Here is a 13,287-nt window from a genome sequence, read left to right as displayed (position 1 = left end):
TGCACGTCTGCACGTCCACTCGCCACACTGCACTAAATATAATAAAGTGTTAAAACGGTCAGAATGCATCTGTGTGAATTTTTATTTGAGGTTTGCTGTCTGTTGAAGTAAGAAATGTCATATTTGAATGTTAATACAAAGGCCTCTTACTAACAATTATTAAAATCCCGAAGATTCAAATTAATCAATAGATACAGTTGGCATCGCGTCATAGTTGGGGGCGGGGCCTCCCATGGGGGAAAAGAATTACAGAAAAAAAAAGAACTACAAAACGATTACTCGAGTACTCGCTTTAACAATGGGAAGAGTAATCGATTAGAGGAAATTTTGCATTTCTGCACCCCTACTTCTCATTGACTGGCACAAAGGGGCACTTTACATGTGCACGGTCCACACCTGGATCACATGACACTGCATTAAAATATAAACGTTTGACCGTGTTTTGCTCCCCATATCATTCTCAAACGGTTTGTATGCAAATAAAATACAATCACAACTGTTAAACACCTCCTTAGAAAATGCTTTAAATAATAATCTTCTCAAAGGAGTTGGCTCTAAAAACTGACTCGTCTGTGATCTCCACATCACTGTTGTCATAAAGTTTGTCATGAAGAATAACAACCACTACCTCGATTTGATAAAATTAATTTTCACTGTTTATGTTGAATGTTAAATGTTAAATATGTAAACATTACAGACCCTTACCGCAGATGTTTTACCCTAAATATTCTCTTTCTTATCTTCACTTGAATCTTTTTAATCTTATCGTTGTCTCAGGCTTTTGGTTCCCAAACATACAAATCTGTATTCTCATTTTCACATATTGTCATAACCAGGGACAGAATCAGTGCCTCCTTATTTGAATTGTTTTCTGTATTACAGGAGAACAGTTGTTGATTTTTAAAAAATTGCCAAAAAGAAGGTAAAAAAAGTGTTTTTGAAATCATTCAAATGGTATCAGTTTGCATATTTCCCATAGTCCCTCCCATGAATGCTAATGCCGCTCTCATGGTTTTTTGTCTGTTTAGAAACCAGACCAGACCCCCATTGTCTCCACGGTAACAGGACTCCAGCTCAGGCATCCAGAGTGTTAACTCAGTCTGGTCTGGAGGATTCACTCTGAGGGAGCAGCCATCGTCTGCTCTCTCTGAACATCAAATGTAATGTCATATAGTGAACCTCGAAAGCCGACAACTTTACTTCAGAAAACATTTTTAAAAAACAATCTTTATTCGACAACAACTTCTGAAACTAAGGAGTGAAACGTTGTACAGGGATACACAAACTTGTGGTGTTAAATCAGGTTTAAAGCTCCTGTGATGAACTTTTAGTTTGTGTTGATTTTGGCGCCCCCTGTGGGCAAAGTAGAGCATGTTACTTCTTTACTAATAACTGATTTACAAAAATAACGACATAGAAATAGTCAGTTTGGATGCTGGTGGTCTTGTTTGCGCTTGTTGGTTATTAAGAGGCTTCAGTATTCATTTCAGTCGGTTTCATAATCATCTAAAAACTCCTCACAGGAGCTTTAAGTGCTTCTTATCCACTCTATTATCTCCAGAAATGAGTGTTCTGCTTCCAGTTAAAGATCCAATCCACGACTCAATAAACTGCTGCGGACACAGAGTGACGTCACGCGGTGAGAAGAGGAGGACGTCCCCGCGCATCCACGAGCTCACACGCGCTGTGTTTAGAGTTTCAAACGAGCTGCAGGAAGTAGCGCGTGAGGACGGTCCTTGTGTTGTGTGTGTGTGTGTGTGTGTGTGTGCGTGTCACTCACCGCTCACCGTGTCCGGGGACCGAAGAGACGATGATGATGATGATGAGGTAGGAGCGACAGAGTGGCCGGACTCCGTTTCTCCCTCAGATACGTTTTTTTCTTCAAAGTAGGATGAGAGGAGTCGCGCTGAGCCTTAGGAGCTCTGGAGGATCTCTGAAGGGAACATTCACACTTTACACCGAGGAGGAGGAAATGTCCACAAGTCCGAGTCCCACCGTGACCGTCCCCTCCTCACAGCTGAGCTCGGAGCAGCTCACTGTGCTCGCTGCCTCCTGTGAGTAAAATGTCAAACATAACAAAGAACAGCGACTCTTTTTTAAAAGTCAGATTATCTGAGCAGGGGGAACAAGTCTGCACTTCTTTGCATCTTCTTCTTCTTCTTCTTCTGTATAATTCCTTTTTTATTCATATCCGACATGTGCAGATTCAACTGCCACATTTCGCACTCAAAGCTTTCGACCATAATTACAATTAATTAACTTCTATCAAGTCTTTTATTGTCTAAGAAGCTGTCACTGTTTTTGACTGACAGGCGGGAGAAAGAAGATAAGTTACACCTTTTTTAAGTTTCCATAAGGTGGAAAAACTGTCACTCAAAAATCTCATGTTTAATATTACATTTCATTATCATGCAGTGAGGATTAATAAGCATGCTGTGCTCTTCTTCTGTGTTTCTCAGAACCTGAAATAGAAATAGAAAGAAACATTATTTTCTCTTTAATGCAAAGGCAGGACATTAGTCTTCACCATTTCAATCATGATGACACTGTAACACGCTGAAAATGCTTTTTCATATTCTCATATTTTTTTCTGTCATTTTGTTATATCAGTGTGTCTAGTTCAACTAATTTAATTTCCAATAGTATTTCAGTTAATTTATATTTCTAAGATAATTAGTAAAAAAAAACAGTTATAAACAGTAAATACTGTGTTTTATGATCTACCTTTTTAAAATTAAGACACTGGCCCTTTAAGAGAGGCTCAGTGAAGAACACACAGAGGTGTGTGTAGGCTGAAAAACAAAGCTTGTGTAAAGCTGTGGGCATTTCTTTAATAAAAGTTGCTAAAAGTGAAGATGGACGAGTTCTGACCGGTTCATTTCAAGGGTGCAACAACACTTTAAAAAGCAATAAACACATAAGAAGTTACTGAAAGTAAATTTTTATGACTTTTACTGTATTATCAGTTTGTCTGCTTCTTCACTTATTGCTCTGTTTTCTCCTAGACTTATTTCACTTCAGTTTTTAAGAGGCCTTTTCTCTACATCTGACCCTTCTACACTCTATATTTTCTTGCTCTCTTCTCTTGTAGTTTTGTATTTTCTACTCTAATTTTTGAAGATGAATCTGGCACCAGAATATCCTTTAATTTGAGCAGTCTCTCTCATCTTGTCGTTTATTTCTCAGAGATTCAAACTGTTTACACACCTCCCTGTGTGTGTGTCTGAGCTGTGATTGACACACATTTTCCTTCTTTGTCCTGCAGTTTCCTCTCTGATCCTCTTCGTGGTCATCGTGGTGCTGCTGTCCATCATGTACCGCAAAGACCCTCAGTGCTGCAGGATGCGCTCCTGTCGGGGGCCGCGTGCAGATATGGTAAGCCCTCCCTTTCCCAAAGTGTGACAAACCAAAGGAGAGAGGTGCTGAGCTTTCTGTTTGTTGACACTCAAACAGAGCTCACCCAGACTTAAAGACAGACCCCATTAACAAGTGTCACATTCAATTTGCACGGTTGCGGGGAACGAGACGAGAATAAAACGTGATATGATCGTCGTCAGTTTGCCTCAGTGGAATTAACAACCCTGCAGAAATATCTCCCAACGCCACGGTGCGGCTCTAATGGATTTGGACAGAATTAGCACTCAGCGAGAATATTGATGCCTCTTGGTCGTGCTGCAGTGAATAAATCACTCAGATCAGCATCACAGGTGAAGCAAACCTCACCTGGAGCTTTAAAAAAAAGAGAGCCTCCTGTGACATTTTCTGAATGTTTTTTTTGACACCATAAATCTCTGCATGTAAACACTCCTCTCTGAGGTGACTTCTCATTGGTCGCTTGTTCTCTCTACTTCCTCTTTCCTTAAATCCCGGGGGAGAAGTTTGCGTGTTATCTTCGGGTTGCAGAGACACGACTAATGCCCCCCCCCCCCTGTCAGCAGATGGGAAGCTCTGTGCAGCTGTGTTTAACGGAGAGGCTCTGCTGTCCCGTTTGAGGAACTAACAGAGCGTTGCACTGGGACAAACTGACCTCTCACAGCTGTATTCATGCACGCTGCTGCTGATAAGACAACACGGCGGCTTTAGTCACAGCCTGAGTCAGACATCAGAGTTTCATTAGATACAGGACAGATTCTTTCTGTACTTTACAGCTGAACTGTCTGTTTCACACAAAGGCACTCAAACTGCATGTACACATTAGAGAGGGGAGTGTGTCCATCTGCATATTTACAAACGCTAACACGTCTTTAAGAGCAAAAAAACGTGTGTAAATAACTTCAAACAAAATGTACACATACATTACAAAGTCACTCATGTATAATCAAGAGAGGAAGATAAAAACAAACATTATTTGAGTTTACTTAAAGGAGCAGTATGTAACTCTGACACCTAGTGGTTAAAATGGGTACTGCAGTCCAAATTCTAAACATCATAGAGAGCTCTCTCCCCCCCCTCCTCTCTAGAGTCGATGCTCATGCAGGTTGCCATGTGGTGGACTCTGAAGCTTCAGTGTTTAGCCAGCTCTGCATGGGTCTGTAAACCTTTCTGTGTTCTAACCTCTCTCCATTTTTCAAAAGCATCTCCAATATTGATCCTAGTTTGAGCACGTTTCTGCTCCTGGAGCTTATTAGAAACATGCAGAGGCTTTTTAGGTCGGGTACAATCACTTCTATCTGAACCACTTCTCTTGCCCGCTTCCATCGCTGCAACACCTGTTGGTTTGACCTGATAACTGCTCTCGTATCTGGCAAACCGAGGGGCGTCCAAAACGGCCGTGTGGGGGGGTGTCTTAAAACCACCTACCTTCTCTGGTCCAAACAAATCCAGAGCATTCAGGAGCAGAATCTAAAGTTAGAAGGAGGACATACTGGCTGCTGCATTGTTGTCAGAGAAGCCAGGGAATTTTTTTAAAACAATCATAGAAATTAAGTAAAGAGAGAAAGAGAGAGAGAGAGAGAATAAATCAGTTCTTGACATAAATGTGATTTTCTTTTGAAGGCGGTCGGTCATTCCTCACTCTGTCACTCTGCTCATGTCTTTAACTTCATCGTCACATACCTCGCCCTGCTTCAGTTTGCAGCATGAATGGGGGGCAGAGCCCTCTGTGGGTGTTGGGGACACAACGGGGACAATGGATCTCCTTTAGGCTGCAGAGGTAGAAAAAAAGACACGCTGCTGCCGGGGCTCCTCCCCCGACTTCAACACTGATTTTACACGGTTGTGCTTTTTCACACTGGCCGAGACAAAAGGACAAGTCTCCTTTCTGTTCCTCTTTCCTTCAGGACTTTTCTGTTCGCCTCTTAAAAGTAGAAACCAGCGAGGGAACGTGACCTTTGGCTTCACCTTTTTCGGAGTGGACTCTCTCTCTGTCTGAAACGATGTGAGTGTCGTGGCAAAGGTCGACAGAGTGCGTCACTCTGAGTGTGAGTGATGTCATTGTTTGAGCGGCGGCCTGGGAAAATGATCAATCTGATGAATATTTTATAAAGTTCAACTTTGGGTTGTCAGATTTTTGAAACTTTGATTTGAAACTAGTAAAAATCAAACAACTTATAACGGTTTAGTTACCATAGTAACAAAAATAGAAGTCATGGACGCCAAATACAGGATAACGTCTTGTTTTTAACTGGTAGAAATTTCAAGTAAACTCCTGCACAAACGTTACCAATGTATTTGTGCAATCTAGAAAGTTCTCTCTCTCTCTTCAGTACCATCACACATTTGGACATCATAGATTGTTTCACTTTTTTTAAGTATTAAAACAAAAAGAGTTGTAAAGACATAAAGCATCAAACTTTAGACAATAAATCTGATGTTTTCATTCGCTTCTTTGCGTGCAGAAATCTTACCTCTGTTTCAGATCCTCCTGGAAGGAAATCCTCTTTCATATTCTCCTGAGGAGGGGAACCACATTTTCAAGTTTCTATTCAAGTCTAGTAAAAGTCAGACTATATTAATACCTAGAAGTCGTAGTTATTCAACGTTTCTTTTTTTGGTTTTTTTGGGGCTATTTTTGCATTTTTTAGGCAAAAATAAACATCAATAAATGTTTTTAAACGTCATGTTATGATGCTTTACACGGGGTGCCAGTGGCCTGTGGTTAGTTTGTACTAGTGTTGTAGTCAAGAGACCAAGACATATCCGAGACCGAGACCATAAATATCTCTGAAAAGTCATCATCTTGTGTACAGGAGGCGTGTCACTCCCTTTACACATAACACTGGGAAGGTTGAGGCCGTAACCAGGGGATAAAAATCAAACTACAAATTAGTTAAAGTTAGTCATCATTTTAGAGAGAAGCGTTTTTTAATCACAGTAATGAAGTGGACAAGACCAACTAAAAATGCTTTCAATTCTTAGACGAAACCGAGGCCTCCAAAAATTGGTCCCAAGACCACAACATTAGTCAGGGCGCCCCAAGTACTGAGGCTTTCCACCTCTACCCACTGTCCTGTCTCTACAATATATCATACTTATCATAAAAGGTGCTTGAACTCAGGTTGCCATAACGACAGCAACATCAACACAACCTTTATACAATAAGTCAGATTTTTTTTTAAATGCATTTCATTGTGTGCAGAAACTCTACTTCAGATAAATGTACTCAAAGGAAATCTCCTTTATTAACGTCTCGGGCTGTCTCGACATCCGATCTTTAAACCTCTAAGCGATATCGATACCTGTTTGTTACCACGGCAACAGATGTAGAAGTCTTACCACCTAATATTGGGTAAATTCTTGGTTTAAGTTAATAAAGATTTCAGGCAAACTCCTGCACAAATATGTTGGCAACATTTCACGTACTTGAGCAGTTTAGACTTTGCTCTCTCTCTCTCTCTCTCTCTCTTGTTGTTGTGTTGTCTTGTCTTGTTGTCGTGTTGCGTTGTCGTCTGTGATGTGTGTATTGCAGCGTTGCTCGTTAGGAGCTACCTGCTGCAGCCGCACACAGACCACACGGTGTGGTGTGTTGCCCGGGGAGCCTGATGACACAGTAGGACGCCACATTGTCCTCCACACAAAGGACGCTCATTTAGAGCCAGAGGCAATTACCTTCTTTACTGGCCGGCCTTTTTTTTAAAAGCAGGATTCCTGCAGCTCATACAGTGAAACAGTGACAGGTCTGTGTTAGAGGGGGGAGGGACGGGGAGGGGGCACGGAAACAGGGGGGGTGTTGGTCTTATTGATCGGGGTAATTTATGGTATTGCTAAAGCAGGCGGTGTCTACAGTGATGAAACAAGGCATGAAAATCGCTCAATTGGGCTGAAATGAGCGGATTGTAGTGTCGGAGGAGCGACAAGGACCCCCGGCGGGGAAGTTAAAAATTCAACAGGTTGTTAAGACTTCGGCTGAATTGATGAGCAAAGTGAGACAAACATGTGTCTCTTTTCACAGGACGCTCCTCCTCAGTACTACAGCAGCAGGCAGACTCTGGTGGGCTCGGCGTGTCTGGAGCAGAGTCACATCGTCGACGACAACGACAGTCAGGTGAGAAAACACAGCAGGGCCTGGACATGATAAGTCTTTACATTGCTGCAGCAAAAGAAGAAAAACACACACAGGGTGCTTTTCTTTGTGCAAACATGACTCGACCTCACATCTTAAGTCTTGAAAGATGAGTTCTGAGAGAGACGAAACTGACAAGTGAAAAATCATCTCTAAGTGAGTTTCTGATGCTGCACGGCTATAAAACCAACAGACAAAAGTTACCAAACAAACCCTCATTTAGGACAAATTCTTCAATTTTGGGGGGCACCTAAAGTTGAAAATAATGATCATATATCGAGTTAGAAGTCGCATATTCTGTAAAATCCACTTCCCCATGTTTCTCTAACTCTAATATGTGTCTCTAGTCTGTCTACAAACCCCCCAATGATGAGAAAAGTCCATCCTCTCCGTCTTTTGTCTGCTCCACTTTTCAGAAAATGTGTGCTCAAACAGGCCGTTTGGAGATTTTCCCTTCATGACATCACAAAGGGCAGTAACTCCTCCCCCCAGGTGGGTGACACTCCCACAGCTAGGTGTTTGTTCTGCCCTCTGAGTCTGCCTTCTCACCGTAAACAATAGGACATGGAGCGAGAAAGCACCGAGTACACCCAAGCCCTTCCAGAGAGGGGGCGTGGTCAGACACAGCTCATTTACATATTTAAAGATGCAGACACAGAAACAGCCTGTTCTGAGCAGGGCTGAAATAGAGGGGTTTATAGGCATGATCAAATACAGGATCAGAGTGGATTTAGAACAAGAAACTTCACACACATGTTTTGAGGAGCTCTGAGACTTCTTTAAACTGAAGAAGAGGAGGAGAATATGTCACCTTTAAACCTTTAAATGCCCATAATTTGATAAATTACTTCTACAGAGGTTACACTTGTGTTTCATCGCTCCTCCAGAAGCCTCTCGTCTACTCTCTCCTCATCTTCTCAAGTTGAAAATCCTCCATTATGGCAGACAGGGAAACATTTTGAAGGTCAGAGGAGGAGAGAGGAAGTCGAAGTTATTGAGAAGCCCCCTCTCGGTTTAAGTGGTATATTTGGACCACAATCCACATCTCCAACACCTCAAGTGTCCTTTATCTGTCCTCATGAGTGTCCCTCTGTGTCTCAGCAGGTGGGTCAGCTGTTCTTTGTCGGTCTACCCTCCAGCTACTCTCTGCCCGCTCTAGACGCCCCCCTCCCGAGGCTCCCGTCCTACGAGAGCGTCCGAAAGAAGGACCGCCAGAGGCAGATCCACATGATGATCGCAGACCGCTTCGGCCTCAATGGACCCATTGTGAGCGAGGTGGGTTCAGTCAGGGATTAGGGGGAGGGGGGGCGGTGACAGTCCTTGATACAGTCATTAAAGCTTTGACAGTGAAGATTTTCAGGTGCCATGACAATGATTCACCTGTGTGCTGAACTTTCTACTTCTAACATTTCAAAGAGGTTAGTTTTGTTTTAACCTTTAAGGCATTTTAGGAAAATGTTTATTACTTTGCATCTTCGCACGCAGCCCGCCAGACATCAGGACTTCTTTAGACCTCAATGGAAGGGACAGAAAAACCCCAAAAATACAAATCTATTATTTTAAATAAAGCCCCTTTAATCACCAAGCGATCTGCTTCAGTTTAGTTCGGTAACCATTAATTGGCGCTTCCACCGTCAAAAGTTGGGAATGTTACCCAAATCAATAAATGAAAAAATCTGGCTTACACTCCGCTTACCAAATATAGGAACTGTACCAAAATGAACTGAACTGTACTGAACCAAACCGGACTGCTTGGTGGAGGAAAAAGTTGTTAAAGACAAAACTGACTGGTGAACGCGACAGGGACAACTTGGAGCCGTGTGGATGAAAGTGAAACAACCAACATGGCCGACGTATGGCGAGCAGCAGATTCAGAACACACACAGAGAGAGCGAGAGAGACTAATTTAAACATCTGAGAATCAGAATCAGAATCAGAATCGGGGTTTATTGCCAAGTACATTTACACATACAAGGAATTTGACTTGGTGTATTGGTGCTAAACAATTAACAAGGAAATAAAACAGAACTAGCAACAACTTAAATATTACAGTAAAGTGAGCAAAGTGAACATTCATTTATTTCACTCTGTCGTTCTTTAATTTGAAAATCAGAATGATTTCAGTTTCTCTAAATCTGAGCTGAGCTTCTTTGCACACACACGGCCACTTCAGAGACACTTTGTACCTCTGACACTGTGAGGACATCTGAGAGCCGACATTGAAACACTTTCACAGCAGGAAAGAAGGAAAGTCACCGCTTCAGCTTCAGAGTCGTTTTTACTCAAGTATCCGTTCTTCTACTTGACTAAACGATATGTTTGCTCCTCTGACTAGGACAGGTGTTTGGACAGTGGCGGTATAAAAGACTCCTATCTGTGGGTCAAAGGAGCTCCATTAAACTCGTCTCATTATGAAGAGCGCTTCATGTTTCGTCTCACTGTGAATACAGAGCTTAATAAAAAGGTTTCTTTTCTGTTAGGGCCGCGTTGTCAAACAATATTGTAACAGGAGCTCGTTCAGAGATAAGGCTGCGGTAAACACGGCGCTCTATCAGCTCATCAGATGCTGCTGGCTGAATTGTACCCAGCGACGGTCGTTTCAAAGGTTTCACCGTGTTGATCTTTCTCTGAGCCTTTGACTCGCAGGACGCTCGAGCAAACAAGGTAATGAGAAAAAGGTTCCGACGTAATTAAAGCCGCATCCTGAGAGCAAACAGAGGCCGGGAATGCAGCGCTCCGCTCCCGTCTGCTTCTCCCTTTTTGTTTTTTTGCCTTCCTCCTTTTTCGACCTCCCATTTTTTTCCTTTAATTAAACAGTCCCCAGCATGACTGCCCAGCTCACACACACACACACACACACACACACACACACACACACACACACACACACACACACACACACACACACACACACACACACACACACACACACACACAAACACACACACTCACACTCACACAAAGAAAGCACTCACACACACTTTCAGGCCAGCCCATCACTAGTCACTCAAAAGCCCCCCCCCCCCCTCCCCCATCGCAGGAGTTCAGATGATGGACCCTAAATTCAGCCTGTCCGTCCAGCATCCTGAGGCAGGGTAGCAGTAAAACTTTGTGTGTGTGTGTGTGTGTGTGTGTGTGTGTCAGGCAGAGGGCAGTGGGGTTGCTCTTTGTCGCCTGAGGGTCTCCAAGTAATTAAAAGATAAGGAGCTTTAGTCGGGGAGTGTGAATCACAGAGATAAAACACTGAAATGATTAATGATTAATTAATAATGTTTCATACAAACATCATGTCAAATATTTTAAAAGGAAAGATGTTCAACTTTGAGATGCAACACGTTCATCCTGGGGAAACACGCTCTCTCTCTCTCTCTCTTTTTTTCAGCAACAAGGAGCACGTTTCAGATGTGTAGTGATCGATCATATGAGCGATGAGTCAGATGATGGTTTTTGGAGATTATGACGGGAGAGGATGTGGTCAGTGGGCTGGTCTGGAAGGATGGAGACTCAGGAGGGGGGGGGGGGGGGTGGGCTCAGACTCTGCCTGAGCTGTTTGTCCTGCTTTATGTAAAGGACCAGACTTTGTATCAGTTCCTCTCTCTTAGTCTTTCCACAGAGCAGGACAAAAACCTTTTGGTGATGCTGCTTTCAGCTGTTACACTCTGAGACTGTGGAACAACCTTCCTGAAGGTCTGAGAGGAGCCGAGTCTTAAAACTCATTTATTCAGTCTGGCTTTTATATAAATTCAAATCTTAACATTATTGTATTGTCTTTTTTATCCTACTTCAATTTTAAATATTCTTCTCCTATGTATTAATTTTAATATCTTATTGCTTTAATGTGTCATATTTTATTTGTTCATTTTAATATGTATATATATATTATTTTTTAAATTCTTATTGGTGTGCATTAGTCTCTCAGTGATTTTATAAACAACTTTTTTTCGTCAATAACTTTTCTGCACTCTTGTAAAGCACTTTGAACTGCAATTTAATTTGTCTGAAAGGTGCTATACAAATAAAGTTTGATTGATCTCTGCAGAAAGGAGGCAATATTTTGTCTGCAGCACAATATGAGGGATGAATTCCAACCTTTGAGAAAATACGTTTTCATTTCTGTGTTTGTTCTTCTTTGTTTGTTTTTCCGACTCAGTTTAATTGAATAATCGGTCTTGTTTTTCCTGCAGCCTCCTCCGACATACGAGGAGAGCCTCCGCCAGTCTGTGGAGCTGCCGTACGACATCCTCTCCTCTGCTCCGGACCTCCCACCTCCTCACAGTTTCTACACCAACCCCGGGCTTGATGCACCTCATCAGGTCGGCAGCGACACTCTACCCATGTGACCCTCATCAGGGTCTCATCAGGCTGAATGTGGACGATGACCGGAGCCTTCAGAGGAGTCAGATACCTCATGACGTAAAAGAGTTTAATGTTGAGAGACTGATGATTGTAGAGAAACCAAAGAGGAGCAGCAGACCGGACACATGTGAATGTTTGAAACTCTTTATATCAGCTGCTGTTCTTTACACAGAGGGTGACTAATGAGGAGAATCACTGAACTTTGACTGAGGTGGCTGGAACATCTCCATAAAGTCAGGACTAACACAAACCAAAACGAAAACTCCTCCTTATAATGTGATTTTAATCTGTCAGTGATCACTTGTTTTTTTTTTACTGTTTTTAAGGCTCACATGAGATTAGAGTCTTTTTGTTCTGATATTATTGTTGATGTCGACCTGTCATAGAAATGTTTGTAACAGTGTAAATATTTTAGATAGGACCGATTTGAGAGGCATGCTTCTCACACACACAGGCCTGAAAGACACACATGCCTGCAGGACGCATCAATGGAGGGATGTCAGCGTGCGGCTGCTACACAGGGAGAACGCCACAGCTGTTTGAGGTGTTGGTGCCTTGTTCAAGGTTGCACTCTGGATGTGACCTGGCACCTCTCCAGCCACCAGACCTGAATAATAGTGCAAAAAAAAAAAAGACAATGCAATGGTTGATTAAGAAATGGTGACATTATGTAGTTTGTCCAGCAGAGGGCGCTCTGAATCTGTGCGGAGCGTCACAGCTGAGCTAACAGGTCTGCAAATAAATACGTTTACAATGTGTGATGTTTTTAAAAGAATGTAATTAATGTTCTTTTGTTATGTTGCTGTATCGGCCTCGAACATCCCATAAAGGTCTGTCTCTACTGTTTTCTGTTCTTTCCTTTTTTTTCATGATTCAGAAACATCAACAGTATAGTTTCATGTCTGAGCTGCTGAGGAGGCGCCGCTTATAAAAGATTGCCCTCCATGAAGTAATAATGACACACAGATGAATGATTTCTCATTTCCTAATCAAACATTTTATCTGTTTTTTACTGCGTCAGTTTTTCTAAAATCTCGGGCACAATTACGAAAAGCTTTGTAGAACAGCGTGAAGTGGAGTGAAATAATAACAAAGGAGGATCCGTGTCAGGACTTGATTTGTTGTTTTAAACGACCACGAAGTTCACGGTCAAAGTTTGTCTGTTTGTCCTGAGAGTCATCATGTTGAGTATTTATTAAAGTCAAATGAATCCTCTTTATTTCTCATGTGAAACGACGTAATAAACACATTTATAGGGCTGTTTATCCGCTGTTGACTTTCTATCTTAGTCAAGCATATAAAACAAACATTTAAAGTTCAGTAGATCCACTGCCACTTAAAGCTACATCAGCTCACTATTTGTGGATAAGCAGGAAATACGTGTGTGAGCTGGGCGGTCATGTTCTGCTCGTGGAGCTTATTAGAAACAT

At 42.2% G+C, this 13,287-nt stretch overlaps 1 protein-coding gene across 3 annotated transcripts; it reads left to right on the top strand.

The window, feature by feature from the left end:
• Positions 1-1,638: 1,638 nt before the first annotated feature.
• si:ch73-364h19.1 (uncharacterized) lies at positions 1,639-12,703 on the top strand. 3 transcript variants are annotated; one of them, XM_020651605.3, is made up of 5 exons: positions 1,639-2,054; positions 3,266-3,375; positions 7,391-7,483; positions 8,603-8,767; positions 11,686-12,703. In XM_020651605.3, exons 1-5 carry the CDS (start codon positions 1,892-1,894, stop codon positions 11,839-11,841), a joined length of 687 nt encoding a protein of 228 aa, XP_020507261.1. In that variant the 5' UTR covers positions 1,639-1,891; the 3' UTR covers positions 11,842-12,703. The 3 variants fall into 3 exon arrangements, with proteins under 3 accessions (XP_020507261.1, XP_020507259.1, XP_020507260.1); XM_020651603.3 differs by having other exon boundaries at positions 1,648-2,054; positions 8,603-8,776; XM_020651604.3 differs by having other exon boundaries at positions 1,654-2,054; positions 8,606-8,776.
• The last annotated feature ends 584 nt before the right edge of the window (positions 12,704-13,287 follow it).

The sequence above is a fragment of the Labrus bergylta genome, chromosome 16, assembly GCF_963930695.1.
Source record: "Labrus bergylta chromosome 16, fLabBer1.1, whole genome shotgun sequence".
NCBI classification, from domain to species: Eukaryota; Metazoa; Chordata; class Actinopteri; order Labriformes; family Labridae; genus Labrus; species Labrus bergylta.
The sequence above is the reverse complement of the archived record's forward strand: the minus strand, read 5'-3'. Positions and strand labels throughout refer to the sequence as shown.